This window comes from Sander lucioperca, chromosome 1 (genome assembly GCF_008315115.2).
Source record: "Sander lucioperca isolate FBNREF2018 chromosome 1, SLUC_FBN_1.2, whole genome shotgun sequence".
NCBI lineage: Eukaryota > Metazoa > Chordata > Actinopteri > Perciformes > Percidae > Sander > Sander lucioperca.
The window spans coordinates 36,401,348-36,420,472 of NC_050173.1; the positions used below are offsets into that span (position 1 = coordinate 36,401,348).

Here is a 19,125-nt window from a genome sequence, read left to right on the forward strand (position 1 = left end):
TGATCGAGGCTGCGGTGGACCAGCAACTCTTGTGTTCTGCGAGGCAAAATTACTGTTTTTGTCAAAAGGAGTCTGGTGGCTTTGAATAGAGCATAGATGGATTTAACAGCTTCAGTTCACTGTTTGAAAGGGCTGTCTGACGGCAAGGTAAAATGAAAATATTCTAAATATAGCTTACACATGAGCTGATAATAATTCTTTTAGGTGGTCCTTTTTGTAGGCGGCTAAAAAAACGTTTTGCTGCTGCCCCATCCTCAGCAGTACATTACTTAGCTTCCATGTCAGTAGCCTACTCCTGCCTGCTTCTCCAAATTGAGGACTGGCTGACCGCCATCTACTGTGGGTAATACACTGACTATGGATAAGTACATCAAATATCATACATGCCATTCTTGTACAAACTGTGGCAATCCAAGCCTAATACAACATATTTTAGGTGTCACAAACCTGTGATAGTGCATTAAAGAACTGTGAGAATTTTATATGAAAACTGCCATCTTAAGCCTGTTAAACCCTAATGAGTTAATCAGTGTCTGCAGACCTGCGTGGTTTCATACTGTTAGCCATGTTTAACTGTTCTGTTTTTGCCCTGTAGGTGGTGACATTACTTCACACTTTGCTGCTTTGTGAGAAGCTCAATTTCTCCACAGCACTGGTGGTTTGTCCCCTGAACACTGTCCTTAATTGGCTCAACGAGTTTGAGAAGTGGCAAGTAGGAATGAAGGATGACGAGAGTTTAGAGGTAGGGAGTTGCTTTTCACCTCTTTCACACAACTTTCACACAAATGACCAGGGTCGGGCCAGGGTTATCTGACCAATGTTCAACCCTCCTTTTGGCAATTCAAACCAAGCCAGTCAACAAGGGTGGATCCCTGGTCACGACAATTCAGATACGAACTGAATCACAACCTGGAAGTGATGCATTCCAATAGGGCTGCACGATTATGGCCAAAATGATAATTATTTTGATCAATATATTAATCACGATTAATTATCACGATTATTTGTTGATTTTAACAAAAACACATTTTATTGTCACATAGGCTAATTATACCTGCTTTCACATCCATATTGTGCTACATTCCTCCTTTGTTGAAGGATACTATGAAGGAGTATGCCATTTCAGCTGTTGGGCGACTGCTTTCCAAACGTGCGTTTGCCGTGAAAAGATACAGGCAACGCAATTTTCTGTTCATGTTAACGGCGCATGTTAAAATCCGGTGCCAATAGGGCACGTGATCAGAGAGTGGTTTACGGAGCTTTGGAAAAAAAAAAAAAATTTGATACAGAGCATTCTATGAACGGAATGAAGAATTTTAAATATCGCTCGATCAGGTGAATTTGATCGTGGGAAGCCAAAATCGTGACCGTGATTAAAATTCCATTAATTGTGCAGTCTACCTTAGATGTTGGAAATGGCCCGATCATATTCAGTGAACATCTGATGTTGTCGAATACTCCAATCCAGCTGTACACCATCATATCTAATGGAGACAGATGTTCTTTTCTCTTCCTCTGCATTTCATTCATTGCAGGTGCATCAGTAAACAAGCATGTAGGCTACTCTAGTATCGATTAATGACCATTTTAAGACGAGGGAAGAAGAACATTTCTTTATCATTAAAAGTAAAGTTAGGCTTTGCTGTCGGCTTCTTGACTCAGAGACTCTTCTTGACGGAGAGATTGGCGCGAGTGTGTGTGTGTGTGTGTGTGTGTGTTTGTCTCTTTCTCTCTCTCTCTCTCAATGACAGAATTAAATAAAACTTATTTTAATATGTTTACAATTAATGCTGGGTTTTCACAGGCAGCTCTGCAAAAGTTGACATGGAGTCAACTTTGGAGAACGGGCAGAGCGGTGAACATCCGGGCACTTTCAAACTGTCAGCGGACTTCGCTCATACGGCTGTTCTCATAGGGAATTAATTGAACTGCTCCACTCTTCTGTTGCTGAAGCTGCCTGTGAAAACCCAGCGTTAAGCACAGTGAGACAAAATCTATTGTGTATGTATGTTTTTTTTCCAAAGTGTGCGGCGACCTGTAACTACTGTGACCCCCTCCCATTTCCAACCAGTCACATAGTTTGTCCCTTTCCCAGTTGTTAGCGACCCTGGTTGTGTGAAATTTACGTTGAAATCAACCCGTGTCTGACCCATTCGGGAAACACAAAGTCAACTCTGGTTCAAACCTGGTTGAGTCCTTGGCGTGAAAGGGGTATTTGTAACTTTTCCAAGTAGTTTCTATTTGACAGCTGTGCCGTTGTTAGTTTTTTCTGTGCATTTATCACACCCCTGATTTATTGCTTTTTTTGATCAATGTCTATCTTGTGTTTACCAGGTATCTGAGCTGGCCACAGTTAAGAGGCCACAGGATAGAGCATACGCCCTCCAGCGATGGCATGATATGGGTGGAGTAATCATCATCGGTTACGAAATGTACCGAAACCTGACACAGGGCAGGAACATCAAGAGCAAGAAGCTCAAAGAGACCTTTCAGAAGACACTGGTAGATCCAGGTACAGACAGAGACAGGGCTCACGTAGTAGGAGCTGAAAAATAAATAAAAAGATTTGGGCTGTAATGTGTAATGTTGTAAAAAAAATTAAATAAAATTGGTATCGAAAAAGTGATCGTTTAGGAACAGTTATTGAAGTCCAGGTATTGGTATCAACATTTTTTGATTGATACCCAGCCCTACTTCCACCTGTAATGAGCTTTTTTTTTTTTTTTTTTTTAACTTTTACCAGGTCCAGACTTGGTGATCTGTGATGAAGGACACATCCTAAAGAATGAGGCGTCTGCTGTGTCCAAAGCGATGAATTCTATCAGGACGAGGAGGAGGGTTGTGCTGACTGGAACACCTCTGCAAAACAACCTTGTTGAATGTGAGACTGCCTGGTTATATAGAGGACGTCAATCCAAGATTTTGTGTGGCTGTGGATGTCTCTAAAACTTGTGATCTTTGTGTCCTTACCAGACCACTGCATGGTGAACTTCATCAAGGAGAACCTGCTTGGGTCAGTTAAGGAGTTCAGGAACCGCTTCATTAACCCCATTCAGAATGGTCAGTGTGCCGATTCCACACTACAAGATGTCCGGATCATGAAGAAAAGGGCTCACATCCTCTATGAGATGCTGGCCGGCTGTGTCCAGGTAAAAAAAAAAAATTGCTACAACAATTGACTTGTTCTCTTTGACCTCCTTCCCTTTGCCATCTAACAAGAGGGATTTATTTCTGCTTTCCACAGAGGAAAGATTACACGGCACTCACCAAGTTCCTGCCTCCTAAACATGAGTATGTGTTGTCGATCAGAGTGACCCCTATCCAGTGTAAACTATACAGATACTACCTGGAGCACTTCACAGGTGAGAACCATGCTTAACTAAACAGAAGCACTGGGTGTTGAGAAGGGCAGTGCCACTTCAAACTACTCCGATATTGTTGGGTGTTAGTTGCAGCAGAGCCTCTAGGGGCTGCTAGCAGGGCTTTTACAGTGTCAGGTCTGATTGCCCAGCCAGGGATTTAGACCAGTCTTAGACTAGAATGAAATTCAATTGAGAATTCCGCTGGAAAACGTGTGTAGTCTAGGAGTAGGCTAAATCCTTCTGCAGGAGTCTTGTTTCTCTTAAAATTGCTTTCTCACTGGATGTCTTTTACTCAGACATGGGTTTAAAAAAAAATGTAAGTTTTCGTGCTGCATTGTTAAGTCGTTTAGTGGACTTTCCTCTCAGAACGTGGCCCAGGATGTGTGTGTGAGAGTGGCAGCTGGCAGAGTGCCGTAGGCAGGGTTTAAGCCCAGTTTCCCACGTCTCCCTAATGAAGAGCTCTGGGAGAGCGGGAACAGAGGGTGGGGGGTAAAAGCGGGGAATGTGGGGGCATAAAGAAAAGGGAAAGAAGTTTAGGTGGAGGAGGGGCCAGAGGTTTTACACCAAAAGCAAAAACAAAGTATAGGAGAGCTGGTATGTAAGAAGAGGAGTGATGGGGGTGTGGAGGGATCAGAAGTTACGGTAAAACGCACCGTAACTTCTGACCCCCCCGGTTCAATGCAGGCCAACAAACTGCAGTTACAACATTAACATTTCAGCAACTGCCACTCAATTAAGTTCATAAATCCGCTGATTGACCAGATCAGAATGGCTGATACTCAGTGCTTGGTATGATTTGTTTTGTGTAAATACTGATTTTCCTCCAGTTTGTCCATAGTCAGTTGGTTTGGGGCAGACATCAGTGTTGCACTTCATTTTCCACACGTGTCTGTATGTCTGAAGAGATTGAGGGCACACTGTCAAGTTCATAATGCAAACACACATCCATCTTCCTCCTCACACTCTTTCCCTTGTATGCAGGTGTGGGGAATGCTTTGGAGGGGAGCCGTGGCCGCGCAGGGACCAAACTCTTCCAGGATTTCCAGATGCTCAGCAGAATCTGGACCCATCCCTGGTGCCTTCAGCTGGACTACATCAGTAAAGAAAACAGGGTAGGGCTGAGGAATATGAGACTTGACCACACTAAACACTAACTCAAAAACTGGAGATACATTAGCGCACACACTGCGGGAAAACAATAGAAATGTAGTGCTGACAGGTCATGCACTGAGGGAGAACAACATGTATATTGCCACTGCGGCAAAATGTTTCCCTTATGCATCATTTCTGCTACCCACGATCCAGCTCTGTGTTTGGTTGACCTATATTGTCGCACAGACTTACACTAGTGCGCTCTCTTGCAGGGTTTCTTTGACGAGGACAGTATGGATGAGTTCATCGCTTCAGAAACAGAAGAATCCTCCATGAGTATGACCTCTGACGATGAGAGGACGAAAAAGTAAAATAAGATTTTACTTCTATTATTCCTTGTTGTATATTCACACAGAAATAACCTCATTTACCTGCCCTTCTCTCTTGCATCTGTTACTCTCACTGACCCCGTCTCCTCCACCATTCCTCCTTCCTAATAGGAAAAAGAAGCAAGGGAAGGGAAAAAAGAAAGGGTCTGATGACTCGGACAGTGATGACGTGGAGGTCATCAAGGAGTGGAACACCAGCTCTCGGGGCAGAAATGGAGAGGGTCGAGTTAGACCAGAGCCTGTAGAAGAAGGTAAGTTCCTCATACATATGGGAGCATTATGGGTAGTCGGTTGGGTAATAGAGGTCTGGGAACATCTGGGGTGACTTGCCTCTGCTCAGAATGATGACTCTCAAACACATAGACCATAGGTCTCAACTATAGGGGTGTCACGATTCGATAAAATTTTTGATATCATTTATTTTTTTTACAGGCACAATAAGAGCCACTAGATTACAGAAGGGTACTTGCAACGACTTTTTCTCAAATAATTTTTTTAGTGGCACAATTGAATGAACCATTATTTTGGTACATTTTCAGTTTAAAATCAAAATCGTGGCACCCCTACTCAATCATATTTGAAAAACAAATGATGCCTTTTGACACTTATAACCATGTGTAATTATGAAGGATAGTAACTTTGTAGAGCCAGTTTTGTGTAGCCACCCTAATTATTTCAAGCTCAATTTTTTGTTTCTAGATAGACTGAAAAATATCAACTTTTTGAGAATCAGAATTCACTGAGATATGCAGACTTCAGGGACTAGTTTTATATGATGTCAATAAGCAGTGTAGGGTTGCAGTTGTCAGTTTCACGTTATGCCGTGGTATGAAAATTGACGGTTATAATACCATGTACATTTGCTTATGTACGGTATTGGGGGGGGGGGAAAAGAAAGGGACACTTTTTACACATACTTCATTTAAAAAAAAAAAAAATTTCAATTATGAATACAAAAAGCATTTGTTCAACCAAAAACACACCTTCTAAACACCTTCTGTTTTTATTTCTTTAAAGCGAAGTTCAGACCTAAAAAGATTTGCAACAAAGACAAGACAAAACAATTTTAGAACATTGCCGGGAAAAGTTGCAGCGGTCTGAACTGGCCCGTCTCAGCTCGACTCAAGCCAGCTGATGGCGTCGCTGGTTTTATAATGCAAGGGACGTCACTTGTTCGACAGCCAATAGCGAAGTTAGCTTGTAAAGTCTGCTACTTTTTCTATGTTACAAACTGTCAACTAGTCCAAATGGCAGTTTTAGAACGAGGCTCAACGACGAGCACGGTATGTGGTCAAGCAAGCATTACAACAAAGCAGTAAATCACAAATAAAACTTTTTCGCTCTTTCATCATTCAAAGTGCAACTGTAGCCAAGCATCTCACTATCACTTTTAAACTAACCTTATCCACATTCATATTTTGATGCAACAAATGAAATATCAGCTACAAAAAAGCCTTAAAGTCGGATGTTATAACGGAAGAACAAAGAGTCGTTGCTATGGAGATGATACACCATCTCGTCTCGTTGCATTGGTGTAAACCGGCACTGGCGCGTTGCAAGTATCAACTCGTCTCGTCACAAATCTTTGGTCTGAACTGGGCTTAAGGGTCATTGTAACTGATTAATAATAATTATTGTCTAACTCGTATACTGTAATAACATGAAATTGTACCATTTTCTGAGCTCGTTATCAATCCCTGAAAATCTCATACTGTTGCAACCCTAAAGCAGTGTAATGTTTTAAATTGTTAACTAAATGTGTGTTCCGTTTTTGTGGCTCTGGCTGGTTAAAGCCCGGTCGACTGTAAAGCAGTTTTGGTCTGTCTATTAATGACACCCGTAACCCAAGCAAACGCCTTTTGAGTGTGGCCTAAAGAAAAACAAAAACTGTTAAAACCAAAAATTTGAGCTGGCTTTGCGATGCTTTAGAGGTCACTATATTATTAGTCGCGCTTGCCGGATCTACAGTGCTGGGATAAAACCTGATGTGCCAGATGTCAGGTATTCTCCTCCCCTTCCGCTATCTATTTTGCAAGGGCATCGTCGTTTAATCCAGGGCTTAGCGCTGCCCAAGACGGTTGTGATTAGTTTAAAGAAATACAAACAAGGCATAGCGTTTTTTTTCCCCCTTATCCCAGAATGATAAGCGGTGTAGCCAGACCATACTCCTGCACTGACACATCCTTGTGGAGATAGGTCTAGCTCTTTAGACTTGTATATTATTAGACATTGTATTATTATATCTATAATGTCACAGGAAATTTAATTAATGACAATCTTGCTTTGCCAACTAACATCTGCACATACTGCAGCGTAGCAGAGGAACATGTAATAGTGAAGCTCTGTTGTAAGCTTGATGTCTTTGTTATTGCTTGTTGTTGTGAGACTATACTGACTGCATAACTACTAATCTGTAACTTTGTGTATCACAAACAGCTCGGCCCACTAGTTCAGCACCAGGGAGTCCCAATCCTGACTGGCACAGGGACTTTGTCACTGATGCTGACGCTGAGATCCTGGAGCACTCTGGAAAGATGTTGCTCCTCTTTGAGATCCTGCGCATGGCAGAGGAAGTAGATGAAAAAGTGTAAGTGTGTCTGTAGACTATGTGCATTTAATATATTTTTGGCCCTTTCTGTTATGCAGTTGGTTTGTGTTAAAGTGGGTTAATTAAAGAATAATCTGTAGCTGTGGTAAAGTGACACTGGTGTATCTTCCATCCTCATCCGTCCTCAGGTTGGTGTTCAGTCAGTCTCTTATATCTCTGGACCTGATCGAGGATTTCCTGGAACTGGCTTGCAGAGCTAAAGATGAAGAAAAAGTCTCTCCATACAAAGGTACATTTCTTGATTATAGTCTGACAGGGCCTTTAATTCACAAAGTTGTCATTTGGGATGTACATTTTAAACAATTTCTTTAATTGATAGTCGAACAATACTGTTGCTCCGACCTTATCTGTCCATTTACTGCAACCGCTAAAATGCATTTATACTCTGAGCTGGTGAGTGTCAGTAATACTGTGAATCGCTTTTGTGTTGATTTAGTTGGAAGCATGTGTCATTAGAGTCCTGCTGTCTGACCAACGGGCTGCGTCCAACGACCAGCTGCTTCTGTTCAAAATGCTAGTTTAGCGTTAGCATAGCTAAACCAAACAGCCACCTAACAACAACTCCGTGGAATTTACACAACTTTCTGCTTCGGAGTTTATCGACAGAACGGCCTCAGTGAGCATAGCAATACTTTTTTTTTGTTTTTTCAGAGGGCAGGGAGATGCGTTTGTTTAAACTTTTGAATTTTGTCACCAAACACACCTGTAACTCTCCTTCAAAGGTAAGAGCGCCACCTAGTGGGTTTTTTAGAGTGCTTAGGAGCAAATTATGTCATTCACTTATTTGCATATTAGGGCTGTCCCAAACAATTATTTTTTTAAACGATTAATCTAGCGATTATTCTTTTGATTAGTCGACTAATCTAACGATTCATTTTTCAATTAGCGATTTTCCCATTGCTCAATTATTAACAATTTACACAAAACAAATTTCAATAAGGTTCAAGTCTCTATTTATTAAAATTGTTTAACACTGCACTGTTCAAGTAAAATGAATTTGTAGTGCAAGCTGAAGCCAGATGTAGGCTATCAATCCAACAACAAAATAAAGTCACTTTCAGGAGGAATACAAAAATAAAAACTTAAAGTAAACAGAGCAAGTGCAAAAAGAGTAGCCTGTATTTGCTTTTTTTAACAGTAGTAGGTAAAATAATGAATAAGCTCTTGTTTAACATCCAGGCTCTTCTCCCTTTAACATACCTGCAAACTAGTCGCTTTTCAGTGAAAATTAGCCGTTTTTAGCAACGTATAAAATCAGATGTATCAAATAAATCCAACATAAGGCAAGTTGCAGAGTGTCTAATATAACAGTCTGTAATCGATTGGGTCATTCATGATGATGGTAAACCAAAAGAAAAATAACACTGCAGATTGACAGCGTTTGATGATGCTTAAGTCATAGCAGGGCACGTTCCGTGTCACTATGTTGATAATCGCACACGTCTAAAGTGCACGTTGTGTCAGAGCCCAGCCCGGCGACACATTAACTGGAATTATGAGGCCGAGCCCGTTTTAACCCGACAATTTTTTAATACGTGGGCCGTTATAACTGACGTTATAAAGGACTCGTGAGATATCTGAAGCAATCTGGCCTGGTTGCGCAATTATTGAAGACAGTGCTACAGATGGGGGAGACACGATTTAGCACAGTTTACCTCACACTCAAGTCAGTGCAGGACATATACCGAGAGCTACGGGAGAAGCTGGAGAGGCATAGCTTTCTCCCCACCCAATTAGGCTAATAAAGTAAATATTAAAAAAAACACAAATACTTGTTGAAGGGCCCGGCCCAGGGATAGTGGCGGGACATATGGGCCCGACCCGGCCCGTGGGTCAAGTTCGGGCTCGGGCAGAGAATCTAAACTCTACTTGGGAGGGAAAGGGACAAAAAGGTGAGCAGAACTTATGGTGTTTTGCTGCTGTTATCCTGACTTAGGGATGCATTTTACAAAGTCTACAGACTACCACGTTGTTGTTGGCATTAAGAGTAAAATACACCCACACTTTAGAAGACCGTGTACAAGCCTTTTTCTCAACGTGTTGTTGAACTTGCGAGGAATCCGTACTTGCGCTGTTGCTGGAGGCAGCCGGTTATTTATAGATTTCTACGTGTGATGCGTCGACGCAAATTATTTGTGTTGACGCATTTACGTAATTGATTACGTCGACTACGTCAACGAATCGTCCCAGCCCTATTGCATATTGGTGACATCATTGCACAATTATTTGCATAAAGCTTAGTGGTTGTTGGTTGCAGCGAGGGAGAGATCACTAAATCAAAACTTGGAGGAGCAGCTTATCGCTAAAATGAGAATAGCTGGTCCACCTTAAAGTTCAGCCGTTAGTGAGCCTGTGCTGAAGTTTTTGCTAGCTGCATGGCTAACCCCCTTTACTTTAAAGGTCCTATGACATGTTACTTTTATATACTCCTCAGTGGTCCCCTAATACTGTATCTGTCTAAGTCTCTTTCCCGAAATTCAGCCTTGGTGCAGAATTACAGCCACTAGAGCCAGTCCCACAATGAGCTTTCCTTAGGCTGTGCCATTTCTGTGTCTGTAGCTTTAAATACTATTGAGGAGGAGAGAGAGGGGGGGCAAGGTGGGTGTTGCCTTGACCAACTGCCATGCTTCGCTCGTTTTCAAGCCATGATGTCTCTCTCTTTCTCATGGGTGGGGCAAATTCTCTGGGTGGGCAAAGCAGAGAAAGGGGAGGTAACCTTTCCCCTTATGACATCATAAAGGGAAGATTCCAGATTGGCCCATCTGAGCTTTCATTTTCTCAAAGGCAGAGCAGGATACCCAGGGCTCGGTTTACACCTATCGCCATTTCTAGCCACTGGGTGACAATAGGCAGGCTGGGGGAACACATATTAATGTTAAAAAACGAAAAGTGAAATTTTCATGCCATGGCACTTTAACCAACAGGTAACAAGCAATATATGGGAACTTGGCTTGGATCTTATCTCTTGAGGAGTTGAAGCATTTATTCACTGACAGATAAACTGTACACAGACTGCACTGCTACATTCACAGTTATAACACTACTGCTAACTTCATACTTACCGACACACACCTCTCTCTCTCTCTCTCTCTCTCTCTCTCTCTCTCTCTCTCTCTCTCTCTCTCTCTCTCTCTCTCTGTCTCTCGCTCTCGCTCTCTCTCTCTCTCTCTCTCTCTCTCTCTCTCTCTCTCTCTCTCCTGCACACTCACTGGGGCTGCCGCTGTTTGCGCAACATGCATAGCGTGCTGACTGTGATGTTCTCTGTGCCGTTGTGTACACGAACAATCACGCAGCACGTGTGCAGAAGACAATGGGCAGGCGCTTGCCCCGTGCGTTGGCTCATCTAGGTGCTCTCCACATTGTTTATATGTCATGTGTTTAGGTGCTGCACAAAACAGCTAGGGTGCTGCGCCTAAGCTGTATAATGGCAGCGAAAACCCTGTAGTTTCACCCAAATCAGTGATAGTATCCTAGAGCGTTACAGCACTTCTTCCGGGAGATCGTACCCGCTCGCCAAAGTTACATAGTGCGAGAACAGGGGCGCGGAGTGGGAATGACAGGGGCACCATTCTCCGTATTACAAGTCAGAGTAGCATCAAAATAATATTGAAGCTGTTATTTTAAGGTAAAATAGGTACATATTGTTGCTTTAATATATATATTTTTTCGATTTATCATTAATATTCCTAGTGTTAACTTTACTTCACTGAATGATCCTACAGTTGTCTGATCAGTGTCCCTCTTAATGTTATCATTTAAAAGGCTGCTTTTGGTTTCACAATGTGCTAAAATCACAGAGCAATGTTTAATATTATTATCCAGCTACTGACCTATGGAGCTTAAGGAGCCCAGTTGTCTGTCTCAAGGTTTATTTTTGTGGTTTTACACTGTAGTCTTTGAACTAACTAAACTGTGATATAAGATATAAAAAATGCTAACATTAGCTTTGGAAAAGTAAGAAGTATTTTCATATGGAGATGCAAGTTTCACACTTGTAGACAGCCCACATGCAACATGTATTTTTGTACACGCTGTTGTGCTTATTACCTTTAAACAGACACACGCACACCGCCGCTGGTGTAAGGTCATGTTCCTAATTAAACTTCAGCAGCTGTTTTAGCTTTCATTTTGAAAATGATTAGACCTTGACTTTTTATTCCACAAAAAAATGTTTGCTCAAGGGTTTGTAATTTGTAATGAAAAGATCACAGTGCCGTAATTGGAAACATACTGAAAAGTTGGTTATGAAGGCTGGTAGGGGGTTTGCCATCTTTAAGCCTAAACACAGCCGTCTATCTGCTGTCTGCTAATACCCAAACATAGTCCTTTTGAAAAGGAAGAGGCCTATTTGACACATGTGTTTTTGAAAGTTTTGTGGAGCTTAGATGTTTTATAGTCATAGCACATTTCTCAACTGTAACATGTCTGAAGGTGAAGGCAAGTGGTTCAGGAACATTGACTACTATCGCCTGGATGGCTCCACCAACGCCACCACCAGGAAGAAGTGGGCTGAAGAGTTTAATGACATCAGTAATCCAAGGTAATATACTTTTATTTTAAAACACAGAATAATAATACCACATTACCAAACATTTAAAATATCACTGGTGCTTAAATTGTCTCTCTTTCCCAGAGGTCGTTTGTTCCTCATTTCAACGCGAGCTGGCTCTCTTGGCATCAACCTGGTGGCAGCCAACAGGGTCATCATCTTTGATGCCTCATGGAACCCCTCCTACGACGTCCAGAGTATCTTCAGGGTCTACCGCTTTGGCCAGTTGAGGACCGTCTATGTGTACAGGTTCCTAGCCCAGGTGAGCTTATATTTTGGTACTTTCTGTAAGTAGAGCTGCAATGATTAATCAATTTAGTTGTCAACTTTGAAATTAATCGCCAACTATTTTGATAATTGATTAATCGGTTTTAGTCATTTTTTTTGAATCTTATCTGATTCCAGCTTCTTAAAGCTATTGTGCGTACTTTCTTTTCCCATGAGGAATTCTAAGTAATGACAACAAAACTGTTGGCGCGTCTCTCCTCCTCTCCACCCCACATACTGAGAAATACAGAGAGAGTACGGTGGAGCAGATAGTCTTTATTAGCTTTGTAGCAACTCATTTGGCAATGGCTTGAATATGTTTATTAATATCAAAAAGTTACGCACTAAACCTTTTAAATGTGAATATTTTCTAGTTTCTTTACTTCTCTATGATAGTAAAATGAATATCTTTGAGTTGTGGATAAAACGAGACATTTGAGGACGTCATCTTGGGCTTTGAAAAACACCCATCTGCATTTTTCACCATTTTCTGACATTTTAAAGACCAAACAACTAATCGATTAATCGATAATGAAAATAATCGTTGCAGCCCTGTCTGCGAGTAAAGCTGTAACTATCAACTATCATGTAGATGTATACTTTCATGGCCGTCTTCTCATTTCATTCTCTTCTTTCAGGGTACAATGGAGGAGAAGATTTATGACCGGCAGGTAACCAAGCAGTCTCTGTCATTCCGTGTGGTGGACCAGCAGCAGATTGAGAGGCACTTCACAACGAACGAGCTGGCCGAGCTTTACACATTTGACCCGGACTTGCTGGATGGTCCCTCAGAGAAGAAGAGCAAGAAAGCCACGCCCTTGCTTCCTAAGGTAAACATGTACATATGTATGCACTTAGATTGTTAAAATATGCTTCTCTTTAGGACCAGGCATTTTTTTGTAAATTAAATTTAGAATATGTTGTGCATCCAATTGGGTTATTAAGAACCATTGACTTAGATTTCATGGTTTTGTTTCCCATGGACTTTAGATTTCAAGTGCAGAAAAGCAGGCTGAAACCTATTAACAGTAGTAAAAAAGTATTTTTGTATTCACCAAACATGGCACAGAATGCCAGTTTAAATACCAAGCTTGTTTTTCCAGACTTGCACCAAGTAGTATGTTCTTCCTTTTTGAAGTTTAGCACTTCAGTGATAAATTTTTATTTATGCCAGCTTGTATCCTGCTTGGCCTTTTCGGGATCTTTCAATTTCTTCTTGTTTCCTTTCATAATCCTGCGCTCGCCTTTTCTCCCCTTAATGCAGGTGCTGTCACTATTTGAGCCCCCTGGGGTTTAATAAGAACACACAGCCCTTACATGGGCCATCCAACCTTGCACAGCTGCACAGATGTGTGTTTACTGCTATTTACTAAATAGTCTTCTCATTGCAACACTGCTTCTGCCCTGCTATAAACCTTCACTGCTCTTTTTTTCTTTTTTACATTAATTCCTTGCTGTCCTTTTACTTCTCTGTTGATCTTTGAATTATGTGCTTTCCCACTTGTTCCCTTGTTTGCAGTCTCAGTGTTTATTCAGATAATCTAAAGTGGTTTTACCTCTTTGTTTTGGTTCGACCTGGGTAACTGTAGAAATCTTTCAACCGAATGGATAAAAGAATATCCAACTCGCTTGACAGTCGAAAGGACATTTAAAAAAAAATCTGTTTTTCATTTACACTGTAAAAAGATCATGATTCTCATCATAGGAGCGCTGCATGAATCCGCTCAGCCGGCAGCTGATATCATTGCTCTCACCTTCCATATCCCTCTAAACCAGGAGTAGCCTAGTTACAGTGCAGTGGAGCACAGTTGGAGATTTGAAGAGGAAAGATGTGTTCATTGAGCCGCGGCCTGTTAGATGTGTATGATCTTTAATGAGCCCAGTGACATTTATGTGACACAGTATTAAAGACGGAGAGGCTGACAAGCTCTTTAACAAGCTGACCTGTTTTGGCCAGGGGGTTAACTATGATGTGGCAGCGGGACTGCAGTATACGGAAGGAATTTGCCGTCTGGAATGATGTGAAGATGAGTCAGACACCCTCCATCACTTTCAGCCAACAACGCATTGCACAGAAGGAGAGAAGGATTTGAGCCTGAACAGAGGGAGTCTTTTACTTCTTTTAAACTCTTCACACTGGGAAGTGCTGTTTTCTCAACCAGAGAGGGCATATTGCTTTAAAATTAGGGTCACACAGGCCACAGAGGCAGTGTTGGATATTTGTGCTTAAGAAGCTGAGTTGGGCTTATTTTTGGTCTCTGTCTTTTGCTTGTGTAATGCTTTGTAGTGGGGTCTCTGCTATCACTCCCACCTACCTCCTCCTGTTCAGTCCCCCTTTATGTCTGCTACCTGCCATGGTTATTTCTCCACCCCCCGTCCTCGCTGATGTCCTCACTCTCTTCCCCGTCCGTCCCCATTACCCCACCCCATCTTTTCCCTGCCATCTTCGCGACCATCTGTTGCACTTACTTGACACTATGCCTACGAATCTTCAAAGCGAGTTTAGTGAAGTTGTTTTTCTTTTTCTCCCTCTGGCCTACCCTGCATGATGAAGGGTCATTATTTAAACCCCTCTCTTAAAGATGTCTCCGCACTCTTCAGAGAAACTAATTGGAGACAAAAGAAGCAGGAGAACTTCCTCCTAATGACAAAGAAGGTCCTCACAGCCCAGACATGAAGATGACTCCCCACCCATCCTGAGACACCCTCACCTATTTCCTTTTCATCACATTCGTCTCTTCCACCTAATGCAACCACTTGTGAGGAGTATAATGAAATGAGAAGTATAAGTTTTTGGACAGTCTTCATACAACTTTGCAGCGTTCTCTGCAAATGCTGTGTTGTGCACTGTCGGTCAAGCTGGCAGGCTGTGGGCGTACCTCAATGTATGTGCTCTCAGCAGGTGATGGCTGCAGTGGTCATTAGGCTCTGTCAGGTACACTGAATGACTGTGGGGAGGTTGCACTCAAACCACAGTATAGACAGGAACAGACTGGAGCAATAAGCCACACCATGCTTGTCTCATTAGGGGTAGGAAGTCACTTTGACCTTAAAGGAAAATCCCCCCCCCCCCCTTGAATACTCTAAGCAATATATCACCCGTCAGTGATGTTCAGTGCACCCACCTTTAGCTTGCCCAGTCTATATCTACTTGTGTAAGTGGTTTTTCATACTTCCCAGAATGCTTTTTGCCAGCTTTTAGAAAACATGCCTGAGCTTGTTGCATTGCAGGTGGAGAGAACGCTAATGATAGTAACAGCAAGAGGCTGTGTTGTTGTAGGTGAGGAAGAAGCAAGAGCAATGGCCCTCGTTTGCTGCTTTCTGGTCTGTTGAGAATATGTCTGTGGAGATATTGGTATCTCTGACACTAATATGATGAATCTCTGTATGGTTGTTGAACTTCATCATGCAAAGAGATGGTTGTTTTTACAGTTTGCCACTGACTTTATTGGCTAGACTGTGGTGTTTCATTGTCAGTGAGCAGGAAAAAGTGAAACACGCGACCAGATATTAAAATGGAAATTAAAAAAGTTTTTAAACAGTGTTGCTGTACAGAAGCCATACAAAAATGTCCTAAATTCTACCAGAAGGTCTTAAGGCAGCAGTATACTTCCTTAGAATTGTTTTGGATGATTGAACAGCTTCTGAAACCCCCTTCCCCCGCACCTTCCAGCATTGAAATTGGGGGTCTGTGTCCGACTCATTTCGGTAACTTCTCTAAAATCAGACATTCACACCCACTTTGCGCCATAATTGGCCAGCTGTGCAGAGGTGAGAATGGAGCCAGGGTTCAAACTTCTCTCAAGCTTTCTTTTTTCTTTCTTTACACAACTATTTCTGTCACTTTTCACATCTACGATTGCAACACTATGAATACCTTCTAGAGGAGACTGAGTGTCTGAAACTATCCCCATATACCCCTCTCTATGATGGCAGGCTTTTCACCCTGCCTTCCAGTGTGGCCGTTCGGAACAGCTATAAACACTTTTTATTTCGGACATGGTTGGATAACTCATCTTATGAACCACTTCTTTTCTAGCATAACCCCTGTCCTTAGTCTGTAAAATATCCCATGAGAAACGGCTGTGCCTGGCAACTAACAGCCAGGCCAGTAAGTGGCCTGTGGGGAACAGCCCTCTGTCTCGAATTTGAACTGAGCAACACCGCTCCACTCCCACACTTTGTGATCAACTACTTCAACTAGCGCACAGCCTGCTTCTTACATAAGATTTATTCAGAAACTGATTTCCATTTTTGACTTTTCTTTCTTCCAGTACAGTTCCACCATTATACTCTAATTGAGTCCTTGTAAATTCCACCTGACTTGCCCGTCCAGCCCCAGCTGGCTGGTCCTTGTAGAGAGCTCTTGTAGAAATACACCCCCCTACGGCTGCTAGCTGAGGCTTGTTTTTATAGGAATGTGCTATGTTTATTGTCTTTGTTTAGCCCTTTGTGACATGCATGATTTTGTTACTTTGTTAATTGACTGACAGCTAGATAAACCCTCTGACTTGCGTGCAGGCCCTGGAGGGTGTAAAGACAATGTGGTGGCCTCCTGATGTCAAGCACAGCACCCATAGTTAAGTGCATTTCTGCTGAGAAACTGTTTAGAGCAGGCCTGTAGGGTTGTGTGTATCATTTGTGTGCAGCTGGGGGAGAGAGAGTTTTGACTGGCAATGTTTAGGTATTGCAAATATCTCAGCCACTCACATTCCTGCAGTTGTGATCCTGTCTTGGCCCCCTCTGTTGCTATGGTTGACGCACCTGTGCATCAAAAGTAGTTTCTGGCAGAGACAGCTACTTTCAATACATTCAAAAACGTCTGGAGAACTCGACTAACTAGTTGCTATATATCTATATCTATGTACTTATAGGCTTGTTTTCCTTTTCATTTATATCTCTTTTTCTTTCCATTTACTCTCAATTGTTGTTGGAATCCTTTCATTCTGCACATTTAACTCCTCCTGTGTAGTGTTTTTCTCTTTTAAGTAGAGGTTTATTGTCGTGGCAGTGAGAGAAATAAAATAAAACCATGACTGTAGAAGCATGTTTAAAGCAGTCTCTACACACAATAAGTGTCTGTTTAGATGCAGGAAATTGGGTTAATGTGGTTGAGAATGTTCTCAGCTCAAGAAATATATCTGATAACATGGCCAAGAATCCTGCTTGCATAGAACCCAGAGCTATTAATGCAGGGGGGTGTTCAATTGCATCAGACCTTTTACAGTTAAGCGTCACCTAAAGTCTATTGGTAAAGTACCCGTTGGTGCCTGTGCCAAGTTGTAAAGTCTACATGAGGCCCACTTACGTTGACTCACAAGTTTTCATCTTTCAGATGTGAGAACTGATGAGTTTGAAAACTGCTTTACATCATTTATGGACTGCTGGCAGTTTAGTCATTTTCATAATATATACATAGACAAGAATTTGGCTTAAGGAGGGCATAAATTGTTCTCTCAATGGAAAGGGTTTCATACAGTGGTAAATGTCATGCGTGCTGGATACCTTGTGTGATTAGTATCCTAATTCTTAAACTAAGTTTCTTTGCTTGTTTAGCAGTCAGCTGAAGCTAAGACTTCCAGCTTAGAGCTTGTTTTATATTAGGAGCACATTTGAATAACATTTGTTGAATAAAAAGCATTCTTTTGCACAAAGTGCTGTGCTGTTTACAATCAAAACAGCTGATTATCAGGCCCTCATTGAGACTATTCAGTAGTTCACTGTTGAGATTCTTTGGTCTAAACTAAAGGTTTTGAGCTTATTCTCAGACGTAGATGGCCACCTCCACCACCAACACACACTCTGTGATGCCAAATGCCGAAAAGTCGAGTTGAGCGGGGTAATTTAACTCTTTTTCTGTCTGAGCATCTGCCCACCCAGCGTCTCTGACTTTCTCTCCTCCCCTGCAGTAAAGTGATAGGCTTTACCATGCAGATCCATAAGGATGACAATCGCCCAGGTCAGTTTACCTTCAATCATTAGTGCTGGCCACACACACACACACACACACACACACACACACACACACACACACACACACACACACACACACACACACACACACACACACACACACACACACACACACACACACACACACACACACACAGGAGTGGAGATGGACCGGACCACCCCAGAGCCACTGCTGGTGGGGATTACTTGGGTATCCCTGAATGCACTAGGTTCCAGTGTGAGTGTCTATACTGTCATTTGACCTGCAGCTCCACTGACCCGTTGCCTGGTCGACCAAAGTGCTTTTCTTTCATGCATTTGAATAAAACGTACACACATTTTCTACAGGTTCAACAGATTACAGCTTTCTATTCATACATAGTTTAAACTTTAGTAGTTAACTCTACTAAACTTAACTGTACTATACTATTGCTGCAAAAAATAAAAACCTTTGTGCTCACAGAAAAAAAAAAACACGATGGACGCCCTATATCAGAGTCAGACCAACAGGTCCTTCTGTGCTTTAATGTCCTAATTAGAGAGCAAAACAGCAGTTGAATCACTGGCTGTGCCACTGCTCCAAAATGTCTGGTTGTTCAGGGGTGGCCTGGTTTTGTCCTGATTAAGTGTGATGGCTGGCAAACATAAACGTGTCAATAGGCAGCACAATTGGGTTCAGGGCCCAAGTGTTGGAGGTTGATGAGTATAAGGGTGTGAAGCTCTGTGGCCTTGTCTGCTCCTATCCGTTTCAGCCACAATATCTGTCACTCGCTCGGGTTGTGAGGCCTAAAAATAGGTTATTGTAAAGTTTTCATGCAGCTCTCTTCTCCCCCTTCTTAGGGATCTAGTTTCACTCCGTCTGGTCTGGTGTTTATTTTCTGTTTATCCAATACAGGTCTCCAATCA

At 42.1% G+C, this 19,125-nt stretch overlaps 1 protein-coding gene across 2 annotated transcripts in view; it reads left to right on the top strand.

Moving 5' to 3' along the window:
- Positions 1-19,125, top strand: part of atrx (ATRX chromatin remodeler) — a 44,626-nt gene that overhangs the window by 17,900 nt on the left and 7,601 nt on the right. For both annotated transcript variants that reach the window (XM_031319547.2, XM_031319546.2), the window contains 13 exons: positions 596-742; positions 2,335-2,512; positions 2,744-2,881; positions 2,974-3,149; positions 3,245-3,362; positions 4,344-4,474; positions 4,727-4,821; positions 4,955-5,094; positions 7,280-7,430; positions 7,580-7,680; positions 11,883-11,991; positions 12,085-12,262; positions 12,906-13,097. In XM_031319547.2, coding sequence (XP_031175407.1) covers positions 596-742; positions 2,335-2,512; positions 2,744-2,881; positions 2,974-3,149; positions 3,245-3,362; positions 4,344-4,474; positions 4,727-4,821; positions 4,955-5,094; positions 7,280-7,430; positions 7,580-7,680; positions 11,883-11,991; positions 12,085-12,262; positions 12,906-13,097 — 1,854 coding nt within the window. The remainder of the gene's footprint in view (positions 1-595; positions 743-2,334; positions 2,513-2,743; positions 2,882-2,973; positions 3,150-3,244; positions 3,363-4,343; positions 4,475-4,726; positions 4,822-4,954; positions 5,095-7,279; positions 7,431-7,579; positions 7,681-11,882; positions 11,992-12,084; positions 12,263-12,905; positions 13,098-19,125) is intronic.